The 27,837-nt window shown below is 34.2% G+C and overlaps 1 protein-coding gene across 2 annotated transcripts in view; it reads left to right on the plus strand.

The window, feature by feature from the left end:
* Positions 1-21,167, plus strand: part of LOC137642150 (glutamate-gated chloride channel-like) — a 181,444-nt gene extending 160,277 nt beyond the window's left edge. Inside the window, exons 4-11 of one of the 2 annotated variants that reach the window (XM_068374691.1) lie at positions 3,123-3,193; positions 5,101-5,339; positions 5,584-5,666; positions 6,609-6,758; positions 10,219-10,417; positions 19,239-19,343; positions 20,260-20,308; positions 20,758-21,167. In XM_068374691.1, coding sequence (XP_068230792.1) covers positions 3,123-3,193; positions 5,101-5,339; positions 5,584-5,666; positions 6,609-6,758; positions 10,219-10,417; positions 19,239-19,343; positions 20,260-20,308; positions 20,758-21,024 — 1,163 coding nt within the window. In that variant the 3' untranslated portion in view covers positions 21,025-21,167. The remainder of the gene's footprint in view (positions 1-3,122; positions 3,194-5,100; positions 5,340-5,583; positions 5,667-6,608; positions 6,759-10,218; positions 10,418-19,238; positions 19,344-20,259; positions 20,309-20,757) is intronic. The other variant, XM_068374690.1, reaches the window with a different exon arrangement.
* The last annotated feature ends 6,670 nt before the right edge of the window (positions 21,168-27,837 follow it).

Raw genomic sequence — 27,837 nt, forward strand, 5'->3', positions numbered from 1 at the left:
CATTTCATGGAGTTAAAAATATTTTCGTTCATTGCTACCAACAAATTGTCGGAAATAGGAATTTCCTTCCCACCATAGAAGTCAAGAACTGTTCTTCCCAGTACATTTTCATCATAATAAATGAAGGTAGTCACTTTCCGTTAGAGATGTGCCGATAGTATCAGTAGCGGTATCTGTATCGGTGGTATCGACCCTTTTTTGTGAACATCGGTAGTATCGGCCTTGCTTGTGAGTATCGGTAACGGTATCTAACACTCTCATGACACAAGTATCGGTATCGGCCTCCACCGTGAGTATCTGCCATCAGTATCAGCCAATCAAAAGATGAGCTTAAATTGCCGATACTCCGATACTGTGCTTTGGGTTATTCGAACATCAAAGATTTCCTTGTGTTCAGATTAACGTGTTACCAACAATTATGACCTCTCTCTCTCTCTCTCTCTCTCTCTCTCTCTCTCTCTCTCTCTCTCTCTCTCTCTCTCTCTCTCTCTCTCTCTCTCTCTCTCTCTCTCTTATACATTATTTATTTATTTGTGAATTATTTTTCTTTCTATACTACTTCCCATTCAACCTCATAAAACATCAATATTATGATCATAAATTCTGTACGACAATAATTTGCTGTACAATTACTCGACGAATTAGCTTATCCTCGAATATGGACGAGGAAAGGGGTGGAAGTGAAGTTGCCAGTTTTGCATTTTTTTTAACCAACTGACTATTGATTATAATTCATTGTAGCGAAAACAATATCACTTACCTATTACTAATGAAATCCTACTACTGAGCGGGATTTTGAATCGAATAGTTAACATTTCAATAACTGGAATATATACGGACTTTGCTAAATAAAGAAATTAAGTATCATTGGTGGTTCCTTGTATAGTCACTCTATGAATTTCGGTATATATTCTAAACTACTTTTCTCTCCGAATTCATGCAGACAACTGTACCTTAATGTTAACTAAAAGACAAAGGGTGACGTGTATAATATAACACTATATGGGATAAATTCGCTGATATTGAGCGTTGGAAATGAAAACCTTTTATATTTCTTTCAGTCAAAGCTATCATTTCAGCTCCGCGCGCTAAGACTAAATTCTCAAATGCAAATAATTCATTACTTAACTCTATTAATGAACAGATATTTTTTCTAGTTCTGTGATCTGATTGAACTAATATTATGATAGTAATAGAAAAAAAAAATCCTATACAGTAGGGAAAGACATTAGATTCATGACCAGATTGTGTCCTTGCCATGAACATACCATAGTTTAACATGTTTCAAAAAAAAAAGGAAAAAAAATCGTCACAACAGTGTTATGTCAAATAGATACCACAAGTCCTTAGCCTGTACTATTCACTGAATAGGCCTTATGATGCCTCACACACGGCATTCTACACACTGAAGAAGTTGAAAAGTCAGTCATCAAATCAATATTATACTGTTATTGTAATCATTTGAACAAATTTCTAAGGTATCGGAGTATCGGCTAGTATCGGTATTGGTTATGTCTCAGGTATCGGTATCGGTATCGGTATCGGTATTTGTATCGCTCTAGAAAAAATGGGTATCAGTATCGGTATCGGCACATCTCTGCTCTCCGTCTTTTCTTTTTATAGAAAAATTGGATATTCCAATATATTTTCCGTCTCTTTCTTGCTTAATAAATCTGTGAATAGTCATTTCCGACATTTATGTTGCCTCATATACTCTTTTGGAGAGCCTTCGATTTATCAGTTACAGGACCTCCTTGTTGTTTTTGTAAAGCCAAGTATTTCAGGATATTTCCTTGGCCTCAGGAGGTAGGTGAAGGAGTTTGCAGGAGTGATTTGGGCTGTCCATACTCATCACTGGCTGACAGAGAGCGAGTATCCTTCAATATTAAACGCGACCTTTTAAATCCTCCTACAAAACATATGCCCCTATATTCGGATCTGGAAACGCTGAGAAAGATACATGCCAAATCTTCATTTATGATACTGAAACTTAGGTTTTAACCAAGATTAGACCAAATAAGATCAACTTGAAATATCCATTGGAAACAAAGAATTACATTTCAATAAAATGAAACTATTCTAAGACATGAAAACTATTCCATGACATGAAAATGGGCAATCGTGTGATATATGTATCGGCCACACCACAGCGACCTCAATTGACCAGACTACTGTATAGCAAAAACTCAATGAAAAATTACCGTACGGCTAGAGTATAAAGGTCACTCATGAATGACAGAAACAAGGGATAGGATAATGCACTAGAGACCCGACATCTAAACATATGATCAGCGCCCAATGACCTTCTCCATCAAGCTAGAACAAGGGAGGGCCAGGCAATGGCTGCTGATACTCAGCTGATATACCTAGTGGCTTCTCTAGACCCCATCCGTAACTCACAAAGACGGTGAGGTTGCAGACACTAATAGAATCTATCGAACACCCGTCCAACAAATTGCGAGACAATGATGGTTCTAATAGGCTATCTCAACCATATATTTTGCCTACGCATTCTTAATTTTACTTATCTAACTCATCACCAACTAATTTTGTTAATAATTTCGTACCCTACTGCCATAACTGTCTAGTTGCCACCTGTTGGCAGGTTACCTGACATGAATATTATAAGATTATCTAGATTTCTTGTGATGTTATTTATCATACCTTTCAAAGCTTTAACTGAGCATCGCTGACCTGACATAACTCGGATATAGAACTACATTCAACTAGTTTAATGAAATATCATGGTGGACATTGCCATGTTAGCAAACACTGCATCTATGTATCTTTGCTTTAATCAAAACAGGTCGCAGCCAATAATACCCCAGTCAGTTGAAAACTGACTCATTTTATTAAGATGAAATGCAAATTAGATCATTTTGAAATAGCCAGGTAGCATAATGATAACCTGTCATTTCAAAGGTGCTAAATTTCATTTATTGAGTATAAGAGCGATTACAAAATGCACATGATATCAATGTCAAAATGAGTTTTTGATAATCAAATCGTTTAGAGACGAATGGAGTTGCTAACAAAATGACCAAGTATATTTTCATTCTTCCAATATCTAAACTTACTAAAGTCCAGTTTTGTTTCCTCTGCATAATTTATTTCAATTACAGATGGCAGACCAATTACAGTTGGAATCGGCTACAGTATCAAAGGGATTTTTGACGTCAATTTCAGAGATATGGTAAGTATGGTGTTACGTCAAACTATTATTAAAACGTAGATAATGTTAAATGTACTTCAATATCTTATTCCCTTATCAATTAGTTCAGTATAGGAAATAACAAAAACAGTAACAGTAAACATAACAATAACTGTTTTTAAAGATAATGTTTACAATATTATACAAGATTCATAAAATACTCACAGTTCACCTATTAATAATCAGTTTACAAAAATACATTGTAATACAGCTCTGTAGTTTATAAGTCTGTATGATTTGTGAGACTTGGATGAAGACAGGAATGATAACTTACGAAGATCAGCAATGATATTTCAGAACGCAGTTCAAATGTAAAAGATGAACAATCAGGACCACAGCCTCTGGTGATATTCGATCTTCCAAGAATTCTTTATCTTATTCTATAAAAATAATAGGACTGTAAAAGAAGTATGAAGTGCCGGGTCACAGCAGGTGTCACAAGTTATGTCTTCACAAAAATAGCTTGAACCTAACGATGGCTGAAAATTGTTTTTCCTTAACTCGTCATCTGTCCTATATATATATATATATATATATATATATATATATATATATATATATATATATATATATATATATATATATATATATATATATATAAATATATATATATATATATATATATATATATATATATATATATATATATATATAACTCCTAAGACCCGTTCTATAAAGTTCGTGGAAATTCATGAAGGATTATCACGTAATGCACACACCCGGCGACTATGATTTTTTCAAGAGTTTACCAGTGACGCTTGTTCTAGAATATAATGACACCTTTGGGTTACTAATCATTACAATATTTCACTATTAACATTAACATTTGATATGTAAAATAAACCTTTTTCACAGGTTCTATAACATAATATTGGTGAATTTAATTTACATATAACATATGGTTTGCTCTTGAACATTATTTTAAAACCAATGACAGTCTGCCAGAACTCTTCCTCTAATCACTAGAAAATCTCGAATGGTCGTTATTCTTTTCAATATGTTGTGTCCATGAAAATAAATTCGCTAATTTTGCCACAAGAATATAATAACTATTTCCGATCTACAATTTGTAATTACTGAGAAAAAAATGGGGTCTATCCTATTGTACACTACAATTCTGGTTGAGCTCAACATATAAATTTCCAGTAAAATACTACTGAAAGGATGTTCATCTTAAAGAAGAAGTAGAAAAATAAGTGAAAATGTCAATGGTGTAATAAGTCAAGTACCTATTGCCTCTAATAAATAATAGTAAATGTTAAATGAGAGTTTTATCAGTATTATACGTGAATTTTACGATTACTATTAAATTAATAACCAAATTAAATATTTAGATCGTGATGGGTTCTATGTGGAAGCACAAGCAAAGATTTATTTTAGAAAAGATGACTAGCATCAATGAATGTCATACATAGGCCTTGTCATACACCTCAGTACCTTAGAACATACAATATTTTGGACTCAAAATTAACCCTAACCTTTTACATTGATAGGTCATATTGTCTGTTATACCTAAGCATTGTTAATATACAAAACTAGAAATAAATGATTTACAAATTAAAACAATACATAACGAAAATTAGCTGGCTTTGGGAACTACATACTCATTTATGCTTTGGAAAATTTATTACTTACGACATAAATGCTAAGAGGCTAATTCGAATGCGATCATAAAACAGAGTAAAAGTATAAGCTGACAATGACTGTTATTTACTTTTATTTTTCAATAGTAGACAGGGTTCTCAAATGTATCACCCAGCTTCTTATCTACAAATTAAAAGCTTCATATTGGTTTCTCCCATTTAGATGTTAAATTCTCTCTCTCTCTCTCTCTCTCTCTCTTGGATTATCAATTCTTATTGCATTTATAATCCACATCTTTTCTACAGACAGTATTACTGGCGATGTACTTCAAAATGCAATGGACCGAGCCGCGTCTGATTCTGCCAAAAAACCTGTCTCTTCTCAGTTCACGAGATACTGTGCCTGTACATTCTTCTATCTTGAAGAAAATCTGGCTTCCAGACCTCTACATCCACGAGGCGGTGGACATCAGAAACTTTGATATGATTAAGGAAGTCGAAGGAGTCAGAATTAACGATAATTATACGATCGTGTTTTCGTCTCTGTGAGTCTGCCTTCATCCTTAGTTGATTTTAAGCACTGATCAAGCAGTACGAGAAAGATTGGTGTTTTGCTGGCTCCATTAATGAGAACAAAAAGAGATGTAATTTTCTTTGAAATAAATTATATTTCATTTGCATTTGTGATATAGAATTTTTCAAAAGGCAGAGTATAATTCTATGATGTTAAGCAAGAAAGATTTTCTAATACAACTAAATGGTTTAGTACTAATATTTGTATCATTTCAGATTTCAGACACGGTTAGCTTGCCCGATGTATTTTGCCAAGTACCCTTTTGATACGCAAGCCTGCACAATGACAGTGTCTTCATGTAAGTTTCTCTCTCTCTCTCTCTCTCTCTCTCTCTCTCTCTCTCTCTCTCTCTCTCTCTCTCTCTCTCTCTCTCTCTCTCTCATAACGTGAGTCTCTTTTGAAAATGTATCTCACTTTTATTGACCTAATAAGTAAGGATTGCAGAAATGAGGTGAGTTTCTTGACTCCTAATTCGTTCAGGCGTTAATACATTTACTCTCTTATGTTCGCAGGACATTTTCAGTTAAATTTTATTTATCATAAGGTCCTTTTTCCCAAGTTCACTTAAATTTCAAGACATTTTAAGTCATAATTAATTTACTGCGTATTGTGTATTTTTTTTTTAAGTCAAGCCTCTGCAAAGATGGTTGTAGGATTTCTCTTACAGCATTAATGGAAAATTGAATTCGAATTCGCCATGGAATTGAACTTCACACATAAGCTTTTTGTGAACTTTTGTAGCGTAATTGATGAAGATAACTGGGGTTTTTTGTAAAGAATTTTCACTTGTCATTATAATATATATATATATATATATATATATATATATATATATATATATATATATATATATATATATACACACACACACACACACATATATATATATATATATATATATATATATATATATATATATATATATACATATATATATGTATATATATATATATGTATGTGTATATATATATATATATATATATATATATATATATATGCATATATATATATATATATATATATATATATATATATATATATATATATCCTTATAACATGCGCAACTGAAATCACAGCAACTGCAAAGAGCATACTTCTGATGATGCCATTTATTTCTTTATTTTGTTTCAAAGAAAATAATCCTCTGTTCTGATATTAATTCACCTTTGATACGAAGACAGTTTTCGTTATTTAAACCCAATCAGCTCCTATTAGTTACAATTTACCATTTGTTACGTAGATAACTTCGGTGAAGATGAGATAGTGCTGGAATGGATGAGTATCGGTGCCACGGCCGAGGCAGACGTCAACCAACAAGTTCCCAACTACAACTTTCACATAACGTCTAGTGAAATCACCACCCAACCCTTCTGTATTAACTGCAGCTCTTGTAAGTCCCTTAAAAATAATTAAAGAAAAAAGAGGAAGTCAAAGCTATCATTTCTACACAAAGTTTGTTTTGATTAAATATCTGTTACTACAGTGTTTGAGGTATCATATCATGAACAGGGTTAAAGGAATTTTATAACAACACCCCAGATCCGCCAGTACAGGCCAGCCACATTTTTTTCTTCTTTCTCACATTATAGATAAGGACTGACTGTCTATAATTACCGGGTGGATCAGCGTTCAGCATCAAAATCTCACTGCCAACACATTTATCTTATTCTTTCTTTAAAAACATTTTCCAGAAAACTTTCCATATACACCCAGCAGTCGTTGAATCTATATAGAACATGAAAATAATGATGAAATAGGAAAGGGTAATTCAGGTCTTGTATATTCTGGGAATTAATATAAAAAAGAACCGTTGTAATCCCTTTTTTTCATAATAGTTCACCCCAGTATAAGAAAATCCATGCATAAGTGGAAAAGTTTTAGAAATGTATATTTCCATTTGTGCATAATACATTCTTTCGTAAATGTTGTTTGTAAAAATGCTAAAAAGAAAAATATACAAATACATGTGTTGTTTTACACCTACAGTATTTTCCGTTAATCTCTATATACATATTTCAATTTTTCGCATTTTGAATTTCTTTACTCCTATTAAATAGATTAAATGTTTTATCCAGAAAAATTACTTTGGAATTGTTACTACATCTGAGATGTCTGCATGAAAATTTTCCGTTTAGTAATAAGGATTTTTGGAAAATTATTTTCTTTCAGGATAAGATAAAAACTTTACACAAAACAGTTAACTGAGAAAAGAAAACTCATCAGAGGTCATTAACAGTTCAACACTTTCAATTTATGTCGTCGATTCCTGTTCATTTTGCACGACGATAATTTATCCCTGTAACAGTATTCACTATATCTTATCATATGCGTTTCATTTATATTTATTGAAATTCAAAAGCAAAATATTTGAACATATATTCAATCCAAATATTGTCATAATACAATTAATTTTATTTACTTTCTTTATAACACATTTATTCAACAATATTGAGTGTTTTTATCAACAATCGTATGGCTATTCTTTTAACTTTCACATCCTTTCGAAACGATACTTTGATAGCACATTAATTTTAACTTTTGGATACAAATAGATGTCATACGACACGTTTAATAACATTAAAAATTCTTTTCCTCATGTCAACAAACCAACTACTTATTATGGTTGTTTTATTCAGTCCAAATGTTTGGTAGTTCACAGACTTGTCACCTGAATTCTTCATATGAAATCAGATGCTGCCTGTCAGTTTCTTAGCTCCAACACATTCTTACTTCCAAGATCTGTAAATTCTTTTTCGCATCACTTAAGCAACATGAATAACAGTTTATTCGATGCGCTGTATTCGGTGTCTATTAACGCACAAATGCATTTCAAATAGAGTAGCGTATTATTCTAAGCTACACTGTTAAAAAAAACCGTAATTTTTTATCCGAAATTCTCCGTTAATTATACTGTTCCTAACCATATTTCATTAAGATACAGGCGACCGTAATCTTACCCTTCTTTGTTATTATCTTTTACTGGTTTTTGACTGTAATATCACTCCTTTACGTCGATATATTCATTTTTTAAACGGTGAAAATACTGGAATAAATGTTGCCAGACTTTTACCGTTTTTTTAATGCAAATTTTTAACAGTGCACCTTTGCTTAATATTTCAGGAATGGTGGCATTCAAAATAAAATCTTGATTTCACGAAAATATTTCAGGTCAATTTCATTATATAGAAAACATCAGTAGAAACCAATTGTTCCTTCCTTTTTGAAGCTTGGTTTTTAGAAGGAATTTTCTTATCTTTATATTACTTGAATATTCCATATACATCCAAAGGTTGGTTGGCTTTATATCATGCGCATTTATACCTAATACCAACTTTGTTGAGTCTTACCGATGATATACAAAATAAAATGTTGCTTCCATCTCCCCGTGAAGCCTTAAAACGTAACAACCAAGACTATGTCGAGGGGTTTACATGATAAATTTACTGCTTCATAACACCAATCAATGCTGGTATAAATTTCCTCTAGGCTTAAATCTGCGAGGATTTCGATCAGAGTAAATGCGTTTGCTTTTGCTTTCAATATTAACAACGCACTTGCCAAAATTCACTGTTGCATGTTGTCTTTCACCATACATACCTTCAAATGACAATTGACCTCCCATCTCCGGTTGTAAGAACTTACAACACTTATTACTTATAATCTACAGATTGGGACTGAAGCTACTTTTTCATAGTTCCCTTCACTTCCGCGCTTCTTGATAAGAACAGCTTCAGCCTTACTAAATACAAATGTGAATTGACTATAAGATCTATCTGTAAGAATCCTAAACTTTTTAATATTAGTCTTCTGTTTTTCGTTAGAAGTCTGAACAGCTATAAATAGGGTAGTTTTTGAGCAATTTGATGAACTTGAAATACAGAAATAGAACTAAATATCATGCTATCTTCCTAATCCAATGAATGGCATCAACTAATGTCTCTAGGTGGGGTCAGCTTATAACTAAGTGTTGTCGAAGTAAGAGAGTTGCGAGTATTGTTTTTACATCAAAATAAGATTCTAAATCTTAGGCTGTGTAAATACTCAATCTGTATAAAATTAGCTGTAAATATTGCGCTGATTCAGTTCTAAGATCTAAGCATGTGTTTAACCTCCGTTCACTTTACAAAGAAAAAAAATTCAATTCTTTGCAGAGCACAGGGTTGATGAAAACAATGACCACTTTGTTTTAACAAAAACGTAAGTGTGATCTTATATCATGAAAAATCTTCGTCTGTAAAATTACAGTTAGTAAGTCAGAGTTATTATCATTATTATTATTATTATTATTATTATTATTATTATTATTATTATTATTATTATTATTATTATTATTATTATTTAAGCTACAGTCCTCGTTGGAAAAGCAGGCTGTACAATTCCTAGTGTTCTAACTGGGGAAGTAGCCCAATGAGGAGAGAAAAGAGATGAACTATATATCAAAAGTAACAAATATAGAATATAGAATATCTTAAGTTCAGTAACAACGTTAAAATGGCCCTGTCATATGTAAACTATGAAACGAGACTTATGTCAACCTGTTCAACAGAAAAGCTTTAAAAGCAAGTAGGAACTGCGATATTATTAATATCATTCCACAATCTTGTCAGAATGGGAATAAAACATCTAGAATACTGTAGGGTTGAGCTTTATGGTGGAGAAGGCAAGACAGAATTAACTGCATACCTAGTACTACATACAGGATGTACTCCAGTGTGGGAAGATATGAATGAAAAAATTTACTACATGCACAAAGAACTAGCGACTTCTATTTAGTTCTTACTGCTATGAATTACTAATAAAATCAAATTATATACATTTTATACTTACATTAAGTATTCATTTACTCGCAGCTCCTCGTTCCGTTGCCAAAGCTTTTCTAATATTCGAAAGGCGCTATACAGGCCACCTCCTGACGATGTACTTCCCGTCGGGACTCATTGTTTCTCTGGCATGGTTATCCTTTTTCTGGCCGCCTGACGCTGTTCCAGGAAGAACAGTTTTGCTTATTACATCTCTCCTCGCTGTCGTTTCCATGCTTGGCTCCCTCGGGTAAGTAACCTTATTTATGATGTAGTTTGTTCACTAATATTTCTTTTATAGTTTAATTTTTGCGATAATTGTTAATTTCTCTCTCTCTCTCTCTCTCTCTCTCTCTCTCTCTCTCTCTCTCTCTCTCTCTCTCTCTCTCTCTCTCCCCACATATGCATCCCCCCTCTTGCAAAAAAATTGCCCTCCTGAAGCATATTGCGTATTTGTCTATTTATTCCTTCATAATTTATTTGGGTTTATGCGTTTCTTTATAGCCTACGCCCTTCTGCCTTCATGTTTCTGTTGCTTGCTACTCGTAACTAAAGAATTTTAGCTTTCCTCTGTATCTTTCTGGTAACTTCTTTTACGGTATGTCTCTCTGCTTCTTTCTATATGTGATTCTGTTGGCTCCTTTCATTCTAAGGGCAAGATTGTATGTGTCTGTCCCTATCACTAAACGTCCCTCTATTCTGGGTACTATAGCTGTTTGTATCTTTTTGACTTTCCATCTCTTTGCGCCTTTTGTCTATGCCCGATTCCTTCTCACCGGAAACAGATGTATGTGTTTACCTATGTCTGTTTGTTACTTTGGGTCTTCATCTGTTGTCCATGAGCAGACCAGTAGAGAGGCATAAAAGTTAAATAACCATATAGACCAACAGAGCGTCAAATAGGTCCTTATGATCGATGAAACACTAAGAACCTAAAGGTATTTAATTCCAGTCTAGTCGAGTGGAAAATATCATCCTGAGTTACATGGAATATTGTAGTGTAATAGGTGGACCTCTTTGTACAACATAATTTCATCACTATGCACAAAAGGATATGAAGCGTTAAGGAAACGGGTGTTCAATGGACAATTTTTTTTTAATTCCATTTCTTGATGATTGTTACTCGTTTTATGTCGCTCCGGGGGTAGTAAGCCTGTGATACCTATGCAGGTAAAATTCTCTGGTATATCACTTGCAGAAATATCCCAAGTAGAAACCTGCCTAGAGGAACTTCCATCAGGACGGCAAGGCTATCTCACCCAAAAGTAGATTTTTCCTATGTGAAAATCCCTTTTTTATGTCAGAAAAAATTTCTTTTGGTTGGATAGGGCCCAATGAAGTTTTCAAATCAATGCTCAAAATAGAAAATGTTTACAATGAAAAGGTAAAATTGGTTATCAGAGGCGAAATAGTGCATTCTTGTTCGATGACCTTCATGAGAAAAAAAACTGAATCTATTTGCTCAACCAATTACCTGTATTGATAAAAAGACCGATGTAGACATAAGAGTTGGATAAAAAAGGTGAACCGATCACCTAATACAGTGAACATTTCTCTTTCGGATATATTCAAAATAGTGCAATGTTGATGTCAATCAGTAAAAATGAGCTCGTAATCAGTGGTCAATGGGTTTTGGAAATAGACTCAAAGGCAGAATTATGAAAAAAGACTACAAGACCAGTTTACACAACATAATTGCAGTAAGAGGAAGATCACCGTAAACTAAGACTTCAAGAAGGTGAAAAGAAATTGGAAGTTATGGTGTGGTCTTCATCATTATCACCGTCTTATTGGTTGCCAAAAAATAATAATACTTTCAACAACATTCAGTTTATATGGACCCTTCTTTTTTTTTCTTTTTTTCTTTTTTTTTCTTTTTTTTACGTCAGCACGAAAATGGTATTAAAAGTTATCAGATGTCTGATCCTTTATTTCCTCATAACTTCAACACATGCACTAATTCTCGTCTAGAGAAAACACAATTGAAATAGTTTGGATGATAGAATTGATAAATGTAGTGATACCGGTGAGGTCAGTTTACCATTGTCATAGATATTCAAGTTGTTAAACTTTTAATAGTATGATTAAAAAGGTTCTAAAAAGTGCATTCACTTATAACTGAATGACATTCACACTTTAAAATAATAAATTCCTTTAAAAGAAAAATTAATCAAATTTCATTAAAAAAAAAAAGATCGATTAAATGTTGATACCCAACAAGAGCATCTACATCTACAAATAAAATATTAGTGACGGATTTAGCATCCAGGTGGTATTTCCAGCACTTATTTACAAAATTTGAGCAGCACACCAAAATGTGATCATCTGACAGAACATGTTATAAGGAACAGATTCTCGTCCCTACATTTCTAGAATATATTCATGTGTGAGGAGCGTGTGATCGATCCCCAACATGGCTGGAGAGGAGGTTGTTAACCATATGTTTTGGTAAGGTTGTAAATTGGTGTTGCTATCTGACAGAAAATTGTTCACACAAGATTTCATACCTTGTGAATTTTTACAGTTCCCTTTTCATATCCATAAGCCCTTGGGCTTATAGCATCTTGCTTTTCCAACTAGGGTTGTAGCTTAGCTAGTAATATATATATATATATATATATATATATATATATATATATATATATATATATATATATATATATATATATATATATATATATGTATATATATATATATATATATATATATATATATATATATATATATATATATATATACGGCATAAAGAGAGTGAAAAAGTTTCGATTGAGATAGGTGTTAGACAGGGACAAACCATCTTTCCTAAATTATTCCCAGCATGCCTAGAAGTAGGTTTGTGAATTTGGATTGGGAAAATGTAAAAATTAATATTAATGAGGAATATTTTAACAATTTAAGATTTGCAGATGACATAGTTGTGTTTAGTAAATCATGGGAGGAATTACAAAAGATGATAGAAGATTTGAACAGAGAAATCAGAAATGTAGGACTGAAAATGAATATGAGTAAAACTAAGATAATGTTCAATGAAACTGCTGAGAGACAACAAATAAGAGTTATGGACGAACCTCTAGAGATTAGTAATGAATATACGTGCTTAGGGCAGACAGTAAGTGTTTCTCTAGGTTATGAGACCAAAATTGAAAAAAGGATATGCATGGGATGGAGAGCATTTGGTAAATAAAAAGAGATTATGAAAATTAAAATGCCACTTTCCCTAAGAAGAAAGGTATTTCATGAGATGATCCTACCAGTATTAACTTATGCATCAGAAACTTGGATCCTTACTAAAGCCTTAGAACTTAAGCTAGTTGAAGCTGAAAGAGCTATGGAAAGAAAAATGATGGGAATAACACTAAGAGACAGAAACATGTAAGATGAAGAAATGAACATGGACAAAACATATAATGAGAATGAAACACAATAGATGGACATTAAGAATAAAAGAATGGGTCACTAGTGATTGTAAAAGAAGCAGGGGAAGGAAAAGGCGGCGATGGATTAACGAACTAAGAAAGTTTGCAGGTGTGAACGGGTACAGAAAGACCATAAATAGATGCGAGTGGAAGGACATGTCTGAGGCATTGTTCTGCAGTGGACTAGTAACTTATGACGATAATATATATATATATATATATATATATATATATATATATATATATATATATATATATATATATATATATATATATATATATATATATGTATGTATATATATATATATATGTATATATATATATATATATATATATATATATATATATATAAAGAGAGAGAGAGAGAGAGAGAGAGAGAGAGAGAGAGAGAGAGAGAGAGAGAGAGAAAGAGAGAGTGTGTGTGTCTTTAGTAACTAAGAATGTTTACAGGTGTGGACTGGTACAGAAAGACCATAAACCGGCGCATTTGGAAGGACATGTCTGAGGCCTTTCTCCTGTAGTGGACTAGTAATTTATGACGATGATATATAATGTATATCATCATCATCATCTCCTCACGAAGGGCCTCGGTTAGATTTCACTAGTTGTCTCTATCTTGAACTTTTAATTCAATACTTCTCCATCCATCGTCTCATATTTCGCGCTTCATAGTCCTTAGCCATGTAGGCCTGGGTATTCCAGCTCTTCTAGTGCCTTGTGGAGCCCAGCTGAACGTTTGGTGAACTAACCTCTCTTGGGGAGTGGGAAGAGCATACCCAAACCATCTCCATCTACCCCTCATCATGATCTTATCCATATATGGCACTCGAGTAATCTTTCTTATAGTTTCATTTTTAATCCTGACCTGCCATTTAACTCCAAATATCCTTCTTAGGGCTTTGTTTCTCAAATCTACTGAAGCTTTTGGAGATTATTTCATTGTCATACCATGACTCATGTTCATAGAGTAACACCGATCTCACTAAACTGATATATAGTATGATTTTTATATGTAATTCCAGGCGATTTGATTTCCAAATTTTACTTAACCTAGCCATTGTCTGATTTGCCTTTTTCAATCCTTCACTAAACTCTTATTCTAAAGACCCTGTATTGGAGATCATAGTTAATAAATACTTAAATGATTCTACCTCATTAATTCTTTCTCCTTCCAATGATATTTCATCTTCTATTGCATACTCCATTCTCATCATCTCTGTCTTTCTTCTATTTATCTTCAGCCCAACCTCGTGTGATATTTCAGGCATTCTGTTAAACAAGCATTGTAAATCCTTTGGTCTTCTACTAACACGGACCGCATCATCAGCATACTCTAGGTCTGCTAAATTCCTATTACCAATCCAGTCCAATCTTTCTCCACCAATTCTGACTGTTCTACGCATCACAAAATCCACGAAGAGGATAAGCAACATAGGTGACAAAGCATTCCTTTTGAGAACTCCGCTGTTCATTGAAATTCATTTGATAATACTCCATTAACATCAACTTCGCACTTGCTATGCTCATGAACAGACTTAATCAAATTTACATATTTGAGATTAATTGCATGATAACGCAGGACTCTCCACAAAATTGGCCGGTGCACACTATCAAAGGCTTTTTCATAGTCCACAAATGCCATCAAAAGGGGATCTCTATATTCTACGCATTGCTGTACAACATATCACAAAATGAAAATTTGATCAGTGCAACTTCTACCTTTTCTAAATCCTGCTTGTATATCTCTCAGCTTTTAATAAATCTTTCTCTCCAGTCTCTTTAGAATAAGCATACTATATATTTTCATAACAACTGACGTAAGTGTTATACCTCTTTAATTATTAAAATCAATCAGGTCTCCTTTTTTTTTTTTGCTATTTTCACCAACACTCCTAAGTCCCATTCACCAGGTTTTGCCTCTTCATGCCACATTCTACAAAATAATCTTGTTAGTCGGGGAGTCACTTCATTTTCGGCCAGTATCATCTCGGTATTTATTCCATCGTATCCCAGGGTTTTCCGTCTCTAGTTTTTCTAGGATAGCTCCAACTTCTAACACACTGAATTCATTCATGGGTACATCAAGGTCTTCATCAGCTTCAGGTATATCAATAAAATTATTCCCTTCACATCTCCTATTCATAACCTCATTAAAATGTTCCATCCAACGTTATCTTTATTCCTCTTCTGTTGCTATAACAGAGCCGCTTTCTTCTTTGCCCCAGTCGAGATTTCATTAATAATTCTATGAGCAATTCTTACATCATAGCCACTTCCTGAATTCATAGCTTTGTCAGCCTCATCTCCTTTACCGTCTAAATACTCTCTCCAGTCATTCCTGGAATTTCTTTTGACCTCACTGTCAATACTGGAATACTTAGCATGCTCTACCTTGTAGTTTTCAGTACTTCCTCGAAAACTTTCAACAATCAATTTCTGTCTTTGTCTCCTTTTCATAGTATCCCAAAAATCATTTAATATCCATGGCTTTCTCCTTGTTACTGCATGTCCCCGGACTTCACTACCAACTCATTGATATATGTTTTTAATATCACACCATTCTTTATTAATTGTCTGTTCTTCGTCTCTTAAAGTCTTTAAGACTGCAAATCGATTCCTACATTTAATTGCAAATCTTTCTCTGTGATCTTCTTCTAAAAGCTTAGTTTTATCAAATCTAGGTATTCTATCCATCTTTCTGTTGGGTGCTTTCAGTTTTAACTTAAGTATGGCAATAAGGAGCTGGTGATCACTACCAATATTTGCACCTCTATAGCTTCTTACATTTCTCAAAGTTTTCTTTCTCTCTTTATTGATGGTAATATGATCTATCTGATTTTTGAAATTGCCACATGGTGAAGTTCATGTATACCTGTGGATGTTCTTGCGTTGAAAAAGAGTGCCTCTAATGACGAGATTGTTTGCTGAACAGAAACTTATGAAATCTGCTCCATTTTCATTGCCTCTTCGCCAAGACCCTTGACACCCATCACATTCTCTATACCTTGATTATTTCTTCCAACTTTAGCATTGAAGTCACCAATCGAAATTTTTCATATATTTCAGGGATCTTATCTATTACCATCTGCTTTTCTTCATAGTATTCGACTTACCTTTCTTCAGGGTAATCATTTGTTGGGGCATAGCAAACCATATTACTCAAATTGCACTGCTTTGATTCGAACTTTGCTAGTAACAATCTACTATTTACAGCTCTCCACTTGGTTAATGCCTTTTCTGCTCATGGTGTCATCATCATTCCTACCCCTTCTCTTCCAACTCCATCTGATCTTCCTGAATAGATACAATATATATATTGCCTTGGTCTGAAGTTTCCTTGCCAATCCCCTTATAACGTGTTTCACTTATGGCCAAGATATCCAAACTATATTTCATAAATTCACTGTCCACTAGCTGTAACTTCCCAATCTGATTCATGGTTCTAACATTCCAATTACCTATTTTTAAATTTTTCTTTAGTTTTTATAAACCGGGAGATTCTTAGCACCCAGCTACGCCCGGGACTGGGGCCATTCAGTCATCTTCTCTTTCCATGACTGACTAAATCCATAGAGGATTCATTGGCTAGATACATCAAAGGATAGCCAGTGCCTTGTGATGCGCAGTGTCTATCTAACTAAGGCAAGTGACCCCTGCTGGTCCGTAATAATTCTAGTAAGATCAACTGACAGACATCAGGAGTAAAAGCCGAAGAGACAGTTTGTCCATTGCCTTAAACCCAATCCGTCACCCGGCTGCCAGTGACTTCATCGAGATTTAGGGGGGGCCATCTCCTCCACACTCAATGCTCACATTACTCCGCCGAGTTGCTCATCCGCTTACACAAGTATAACCGTTGGCAAACATGGATTGCTAGGATATACCGCCCAGCACGGTATCATAAATATATATACTGTATATATATATGTATATATATATATATATATATATATATATTTATATATATACATATATATATGTATATATATATACTGTATATATATTTATGTATATATATATACATACATATATATATATATATATATGTGTGTGTGTGTGTGTGTATAAAGTGTACGTGTGTATGTCTTTAGTGAAAGAGTTTCCCATAACCTAAGTTTTAAAACTGTAATTATATATACTGCCTAGCACAGTATTATATATATATATATATATATATATATATATGTATATATATATATATATCTGTGTGTGTGTGTATAGTGTGTGTGTGCGTGTGTCTTTAGTGAAAGGGTTTCACATAACCTAAGGTTTGAAACTATAATTTTATAATCTGGATATTACGTAAAGTAATTAGAATTAGCCTCTACTGTACTTTGAATAGCAGCATATTTAAAAAGTAAAGATCAGGAATGAGGTGGATGAATGATGATTGAGGAGGTGGAAAACTTGAATTAAGGTTTATCGAGTGGGTGTGTTTTAGCATAGGAGGCAAATTTCATTAGGAGTTATGATATCAGCAAGAAGAGTTTTTAACAACGTTTTAGGAATAAAAAAAAAAAAAAATAAAAACATTGAATGAATAAGATATTGAAGACAATAATTCCGCATATTTGTTAAATGTCATTAAAGAACTCAAATGAAGACAGGTACTGAAAGCGAGGGAATGAAGTGAGAATCTAAGACTTTTGCCTATGGAATAAAAAGGCATTTCCTTGTAAGATTGATAAACGATGAAACTATTGGCAGCCTCGTCTAATTGACCATGACCATGAGTATTTTTAGAGTGCTGAAAGATTTTTCCATCCATCAGTTTAGCAGTCAAGAAGGCGAGTACCTCGGTACCTTCAATACCAGTCGTGTGTGTAGATTGCCGTACCTTATGTAAGACACGGGCTCTTGCCGCTGGGCAGCCCGTAAGAATACCAGTCTGAAAGGAGTAGAACATGTAGGCTACACCGAGGTTCTCCTCAATATAATACTAAGGCATGTAATTAAGTGATATGACTAAAGAAACAGTGAGTGATTTAAGAATAATTTTGATGGAAATGGCTTTTTTTTAGTTGAAAGGCATATCTCAAGAAAGATAAAAGATACATATATTTCTCTATACGCATTGCCATGCTAACCATATTCCCCACCTGTGAAAGGACACCATTTAAGTGAGAGATGGGAAAAAGCTTAGAAGAATAATTGAGAACCAAGTTATAGAATGTTAATTATCACTAAGAAGATCAGAGTAACGATCGCAAATATTAGCAACATAGATGAAAAAATAAAACGTCTACCACGGGCTAAATCTTTCTAGGCCGAAGCAGTACTGCCACCAGGTAATTCCACCTCCCTTTTGGGTAACGTTAAATCCTTCCCTACAGATTTAACCACGCTAGAACGCAAGGTTCTGTTAGGTATCGTCATACAGAGATAGGAAACTCTTACCCTTCAACTAATTGTAATAAGGGGAAAATGATAGGAATGAAAATAGAAGTATGTTTGAAGGAAAAAGAAAGTCTGTTATATATCAGAAATTAATAATCATAAGGGATCATTTTCAGATTGGTTTACTGAATTTACACTGTCTATTAAAGAATATAGCTACCAGTGGTATTAGCACAATAGGCATTTGGTGCCTTACACAAGAATCTGTGATGCAATATCTAAACAGTATTATAGAACTTAAATTCCATTTTATTTCAGGCAACGGGCACCAGAAACCAGTTACTTGAAAGCTGTAGATGTCTGGCTGATTTTGTGCATCACTCACGTTGCCTTAGCATTGTTCCAGTTTGCCGTTGTTCTCACGTAAGTTGCCATCTATTTTTTCAATTTTACATATGATCAAAGAACTTAAAGAATACTAGAAATATGACTGGGCCTCATGTACCTCCGAGTAATGGTAAATCTTCACAGATATTTCACAATATTATGCATTTCTGGTTGTCTGTTAAAGCAGTGACTTTAGAAGTCTAAACACATTAAATATTCATTACTGGATTAAAACATTTCAATTGTAAGTCAATTTCCTTGTTCGAGGTAAATGTTTTTTTTTCCATCCTTAGACTAGACAAAAAGATATTGTATTCAAGCATCACTTTTTAAATTTTATGCAGACTAAAACTCATGTTGGTGTTTCAATCTGGATTCTGGAAGAGGGAAAATTTTGGACTAAAAGATATGAAATTGCAAGGCAAAAATGGCAGGCTTCATTTGCAACATTTAAACCTATTTATAAACACTATAGGGATTGCTGTTTTGTTAATAACTTGTAAGTAAAATCTTCAAATACAAGAAATGGAATATATTGCATTCCCTCTGGCACTCTTTATAATTAGGAAAAGTTTCAACCCCATGGCCATATTAAGAATTGTTTCCTGTTTTATATGATTTTCCACTATTTTGCGTGTTGTGCTAATAAAAATAAGAGAAAGACACAGGTTTATACAACATTTCTTTTCTTATAGATCAATTGATAAACTAAATATAAAACAAATGTAGTTAGCCAAAAAGTATAGGAGAATATACGGCAATCATGTCATGTAAATTCATCAATCGATCAGGCAATTTGTTGACATTCATGTTTAGAAATACTCTGTCTAGAAATTTGTAAGTGGTTCATATTCTCAATGCCAAATTAACCCCTATGAAACCACCAAACCTCTGTCCGGCATTGGTATGCTCTTAATCTGACGCTGTCAATTCTTCGTTGTCTTCACAAAAGGATCAGGCGCCAGCGGGATTGGAGTGCTGGGCGTGTTTTCTCGGAAAAGGTTTGTGTACTGATTATTTCAACTTTAATTACTGAAACGACTTTATGATATACATTTGCCTTTATAAGTAAACAATCAATTAATATACGTGTAATTTCATAGTGTCGAAATTGTAATTAAAAATTCTCAGAATTCCTTCCATACGGTTATGCTCATCAAAAGAATTCAGATGAATAATATTCAGAAATAACATTGGCAGTCAGTCAAAGGAGACTAGTGTATTTTTCACTCCTTTCATATAAAAAACTGTTTCCTTAGATTATAAAACTAATCAGCTCCGAAAGGTTAACAGATAATCTTAAAATATAACCTAAAAGTTTATGAGCAAATTTTCGTAATATGATTTTATTGACATTTGAGAGACGCTTTTACTTTATCTCAGAAAATATCTTCAGTGACAGGATTCGAATCACCTATCCATCATGGTTACACTAACACTTTTCTTTCAGGCTCTTATTCCAAGGGGTAACATTCTCACTGTTAGTACCTCCCACACGGAACCCCACCCATATCGCCCCAACAGCACCTCGATTTATACAGTGAAGAATACTTCCCCCCTTAGCATCCATGGAGGTCCTACATTAAAGGAAGATAAATACCATCCCAAACTTCGTCAAGCACTTCAGGAGCACATGGTAGAGAGAATAGGGCAAATTGGACTGCCCATTCTATTTGCCGTATGCTGCTTGATTTATTGGCCATGCTATCTGTCCTAAAAATCTAATTATTACTGTTAAGATAAACAAGAGAGGTTTAGTCTTTAAAATATTTTATATTTTTCTCATTAAATGTGCCTTTTTTCTCTAACACCCATTTCTCTGTTAATAAGACTACTGTATTTTTTCTCAAGTTTGAAATAAAGATTTTGCCTACTTACGGCTTTACTTTTTACCACAATAAGCATTGAGAAAAAAATTAAATATAACATGTAGCCTATATTAAATGCTCTTCAAATATACGCAAATCTAATTTGTATAAGTTTCAAAAATTCTGTTTTCCTCTTTTAGAGAATTGTTAAAAAACGTCAATAATTTTAGAATTCAAGCCATAATCTTTAACTGATGAACTTAACACTTGATAAAACAACATAAAGTTCCCCCAATAAACGACCATTATTAAAGATTAGTGTTGTTCAATATATATATATATATATATATATATATATATATATATATATATATATATATATATATATATATATATAATTTATATATATATACATATATGACTAGCTAATCTACAACCCTAGTTAAAAAAAACAGGATACTAAAAACCTAATGGGTCCAACAGGAAAATAGCCCAGTGAGGAAAAGAAATAAAATACAAGTGAAGTAATGAACAATTAAAATAAAATATCTTAAGAACAGTAACAATATTCAAATAAATCTTTCATATATAAGCTATAAAAACTTAGAAATAAAAGAAAGCGAAAGAAAAATAAGATAGAATAGCGTGCTCGAGTGTACCGTCAAGCAAGAGAACTGTACCCTAAGAAAGTGGAATACCATGGTACGGATTTTGGAGTGTCCTTCGCCAAGAAGAGCTGCTTACCATATCTAAAGAGTGTCTTTAACCATAACTAAGAGAAGAGTATATATATAGTATTATAATGTATGGATCCCGGGTCTGAGCACCCAAAAATATATTATATGATTATGACTCTCTGGTCTGGGCACTAACAAAATATACAATACTACAGCTCGTGACTGGGAACCAAACATATAATATTGTGTATACTGCGACTGGTAAGTTATTTAACCTCTCGGATTTCCAAATTACCTTGTTTGCTTTTACAATAAAATTGTTGCACTTTAAAACATTAATACCCGAATTCTGAGACCGTTAACTACCTCCCAGACAACAATATATCAAACACTGAATATCCAAAGGTCTCTTAACCACTCTCAAAACTAAACTGGGTAATTACTTTGAAGTATGGTAAACACTTATCTAACTCTCACTGTGGTCCTTAAAAAGAATCGAGCAGAAATCTGATCTCAAATAGTGATGATTGGAATCATACACTCGTTATAAAAATAAATATATTCTATATAAATTACAACACTTTGGAAAGGATTTACATAATAAAATAATTCACTGGAAAAATGAAATCTGAACAAAACTAAGAATAAGACAAAAATATTACGATTTGAAATTATATAACTTGACTTGAAGTATTATATCTGAATAAACCTTAAACCTTAGAAAAGAAATAATGCAATGAAAATAGTACAAATATTTGAAATAATTCTGAAATAATTCAATGTTTCAGTTTGACTCTTAATGAAAAATAGTTAACCAGATCACTTTTCAACGTATTCTGCTTACTGGGCCGTTTACAAAAAACTATATACAATGTCAACACTCACCCTAATACAATGAATACAATAATCACCTTTTAGTCTTGCATGACACACAATTTGCTTTGGGGCACAGAGTCGCTTAGGATAGGACACACTAGAACGAACTGAACACTTCCGACGAATAACACTGGGGTACTTGTAGGAGAGAGATTGGAAAGGCTGCGGTTCTAACTCAATCTCTATGTCTGTCTGTCTCTGACTCAACCTTGGGTCCTCTATATATATCAGATTTGGCGAATTCCCGAAGGTTCAAGGATCGGGTTCTGGTAGCGTGGGGGGCTGTGCTTTGCATCAAAGTTTCCAACTAGATAAAAATCTCAAGAGGCAAAATCAAAAGTTTTAGGCAACTCTCAGACATACCTCAACACACCCGCGAGACAACTTCCCCTGTTAGCTCCGCTCTCCCATTGTCCTCGAAATAGAAAAAAAAAAAATTACATCCTCTCACTGGGAATTCTGGAATTTTCAAAAACACGTATCACTGAACATTCTCTCTCTAGCACAGTGATTCTTAAACTGGGGGGCGCGCACCCCCCCCCCCCTAGGGGGGCGCCAGGAGCTTTCAAGGGGGGTGCAAGTCGTTAAAATAGTAACAATGAAAATAAAAATGTAGTAATTATGATGGCTTTTGTTTTACAATACTACATAAATATGGATAAATCAATTACTAAGGAGGATGTGTAATATTTTTTGATGTGGTCATGATCCATGAATGATTGTATTAAGAGTAAAATTATGTTTATTTTTGCAGTAATTTGTATTTTTCCAGTATTTTCTATCAGTGTAATAACTGTAATCTGTATAATGCTAAAACAGTTTGAAAAAAGATCATGATAAAATTTTGTTTCATCATAATATATTTATTTTACCCATTTTCTATGAACAATGTTTATTTTATTGAAATAATACTTTCTACTTTGGCAGAAATTTCTAGGGTGGGGAGGGGGGGCATGGGGTCCATGCTTAATGCAGAAGGGGGGCGCAAGGCAAAAAAGTTTAAGAACCACTGCTCTAGCATGATGCAATACTTCATAAATTATAAAAGAATATTACCTAAGCCCTTGTTCCTATCTCACATGAATCCTACAAAACTTTCAAATAGACTACATAAGACTTCTTAGTAAACATACGTGAAAAAAAAAAATTAATTCTTTACAAAAAAATGCATAAATTACATATTATAACTTGAATAAAGAATATAATGAAATTCACGACAAAACTCTTACATAATTTACACAAAATACTTATATCTACATGAGAGGGGCTCATTTTACGGGCTGGGTAACATCTCTTCTATGCACAAATGAAAACAATTTATGAAATATGAATCAAAATATGATTAGACTACGATATTTACTCTACACTAGACCAGCTTTATAAGAATATATATATATATATATATATATATATATATATATATATATATATATATATATATATATATATATATATATATATATATGTGTGTGTGTGTGTGTGTCTGTGTGTGTGTGCATGTATGTGTGTAGGCTATTATGGACTACATAATACACACACACACCACACTATCACTCTAGAAATAAAATGACTGAGTTTCCTACCATATAATATCGATAAAAGCTGATCTTTATCATAATTATGATTCTAAGTTATGAATGTTATTATGCTTAAGTTTACCGTATGGTAGAATGAAGATGCAATACTTCATAAATTATGAAAGAATATTACCTAAGCCCTTGTTCCTATCTCACATGAATCCTACAAAACTTTCAAATAGACTGCGTAAGACTTCTTAGCAAACATACGTGAAATAAAAAATTAATTCTTTACAAAAAAATACATAAATTACATATTTTAACTTGAATAAAGAATATAATGAAATTCACGACAAAAGTCTTACGTAATTTACATAAAATACTTATATCTACATGAGAGGGGCTCATTTTACGAGCTGGGTAACATCTCTTCAATGCACAAATGAAAACAATATATGAAATATGAATCAAAATATGATTAGACTACGATATTTACTCTACACTAGACCAGCTTTATAAGAATATATATATATATATATATATATATATATATATATATATATATGTGTGTGTGTGTGTGTGTGTGCGCATGTATGTGTGTACTATGGACTACATAATACACACACACCTCACTCTAGAAATAAAATGACTGAGTTTCCTACCATATAATATCGATAAAAGCTGATCTTTATCATGATTATGATTCTAAGTGATGAATGTTATTATGCTTTAATTTACCGTATGGTAGAATGGAGACTGAATTTTATGACATAAGTCCTGGCAGCACAGACATGATAATGTTAAAGAGACTTTTTTGGCGATGAGCGAAATCTAAAGCAACGGGGGAGGTAGGTTAATAATGAGCGCACGTGAACGACCATTGAACAATTTCGTACTAGTACCACTGCGTCATCACATGATACATACCTGTGTTTTCTTTCAGGTTTGTGGTTATTTCACACTTAGTCCAGCAGATCTGTGAAATATTCTGGTAGTTTTGTGCCTTTGATGATACAAGCATGAAATTTAGTACACAGTTATAGCATACTCTTAAGAAACATTTTGGATATAGGGACATTTCAGATTACCCCTAGGGTCACAATGGTGGCCATTTTACCAAATGGTTGTCACGAATAACTAAACTCTGCCTACAAGGTCAGCAAAGTCATATGTGCTTGGTGCAAAAGACAATGTATTGATTATAATATGAACTACTATGCACATGCTTTATTATCTGTTTCATACTTGACTAAAAATATGCATCTACGGTGGCCTATGAGGGGCATAGATAACAGCTTACCATAACAATAATGCATGGCTGGAATAGAAGCTTTGAAACATAGTCATGTATCTGAAATTCTGAATGACACCTGAATATTGGTCCTGGAAATATAAATGGATAAAAAAAATCAAACTTGGTGAAAGATACTTAGACCCCATGAATATCTCCATTAATAATTACCTACCAGTAGCTAGGAATGTCGCGACTAAATGCACAATTTGCGAAATTGGTATTGATGTACTCTCTGTATTATTTTTTATAATTGCATAATAGAAATGTTGAAACTACAATGGTGTGTTCCTATTGATTTGGGTTTAATATGGTCCTGAACAGGGCAAAGAAATAATGTATGGTGGCCCATAGGGGACATCAAGTGCCAGTCACCCAAATCTTTATTATGTATATAATTATGCATCTCCTCTGGGTTGGGGTTCAGTATTTTAACTCTTTTTTTCTGTTTTCAGGTGATAAACCCACTGTAGTGTAGCCATAGAGTAATCCCCTACTTGACTTGGTGTTGGTTCGAGACAATGGCCAAGAATTTCTAACTATTAGACCCCACCAGGAAGGGACAAATACGACTGTTATATCAATTAGTCAAACAGACTGGAACCTATGTGTGTTGTGTCAGATGGACACCACTGAACCTCTTCATTGTCCAGCTGACTCCAAGCGAAGCACAAGAGGATCTGGATACCAGAATCTTGCAGACAACCTTCTCAGGTTTAGTGAGATCTACTGCGTTCAAAATCTCTTGACATGTCCCGCTTGGACAATGGTGAGGGTATTGAGTCCACCTTACAGCACCACAGGGCTAAGTGGCATGATTCATACAAATTATAATACAACAAAACTCAATTGACTCGGGCAGAAAAGAGGAAAACAACCAGTTGCGATACCGACGGCGTGACACCAAAGTTTCCCAGTCAGAGTGTGGACCGCTCAGAGACACTGCTCAAAACGTGTTTCTTTTGTAACAAGCCAGCAGGTAACAAGTCTCTGCTCATACCTTCTACATTCAACTTGGACAGACAGGTCAGGAAATGTGCTCTGAAACTAGAAGACAAGTCATTTATTGCTAAACTGAGTGCTGGTGATATGAAGGAACAAGATGCCCTGTACCATGTGAAGTATCTGGTTTCCCTCTATAACAAAGCAAGGGACACAGAGAGGAGTTTGGATGACCAGGATGATATCAATCATGGCATAGCTCTTGGAGAACTGGTGTCCTACATCGATGATGCCCGCATAGACTCTCATGTGGCACCAGTATTGAAGCTGGCAGATCTAACAAGTTTGTACAGCAACCGGCTGAAACAGCTTGGAACAGTCTTGCCTGGACGTGTCCACTCGACCAAACTCAAGTACCGGATCATGGTATATTTTCCAGACATGGAGGAGCACAAACCTGGCCGAGATGTTCTGCTTGCTTTTAACGAGGACATCGGGTCAGTCCTTCACAAGGCCTGTGAACATGATGCTGATAGTGATGGTGTTCATCTTGCTAGAGCCGCGAACATAGTCCAAAGAGATATGATGAAGATGAAGACAGCTTTCAGTGGATCATTTGACGCCTTCTGTCAAGAATAATCCATGCCAAATTCTCTCCTAGCACTAGTTTCTATGATCCTGAATGGTCCCATGATCCAAGAGCAATCAGGCCACTCATCTGCATCAACAACGTCTCTTACAATCTCACAGCTCCTCATGTTCAACAGCTACGCACACCGCCAACAGAGTATGAATATTGAGTCTATCACGCATGGCCAAAATCAGGAGACCCCCTTGCCTATGTACCTGGGAATGCTGATGCACACAAAGACTCACAAACGAGACCTGGTTGACACTCTGTTCCACTTGGGTTTCTCCATCTCCTATGATAGGGTGTTAAACATCTCCACGGACTTAGGAACAATATCTGCCATTTCTTCCAGCAGGAGGGTGCATTTTGCCCACCTGAACTCAAGAGTGGTCTATTCGCTACTGCCGCAGGGGATAACATTGACCACAATTCAAGCTCGACTAGTGCTCAAGACTTGTTCCACGGCACTGGCATCTCGCTCTTCCAGCACCCAAGTAATGAAGTGCGTGGAGTTCAATGGCCACGAGTAACCGTCTCAGATGATGTTACTACAACAGCAACCACTGCATTCCTGCCAGAGTCATACACCACTGTACCTCCAGTGTTTCTTGGCAAACGTGAACCACCAATACCCAAGCTGGCTGGTCCCAACAGAAGTGACTGCCAGCTGATCCCCCAAGCAATGCAGGTGGAATACAGGAACGCTACAAAAAATATTTTATCTGAATGTTGTACATAATCCGTATTCATTTATGTGCCTCATTCTCTTGTTAGGTCTGTGCAGTGCT

The sequence above is a fragment of the Palaemon carinicauda genome, chromosome 6 (assembly GCF_036898095.1).
Source record: "Palaemon carinicauda isolate YSFRI2023 chromosome 6, ASM3689809v2, whole genome shotgun sequence".
Lineage (NCBI taxonomy): Eukaryota > Metazoa > Arthropoda > Malacostraca > Decapoda > Palaemonidae > Palaemon > Palaemon carinicauda.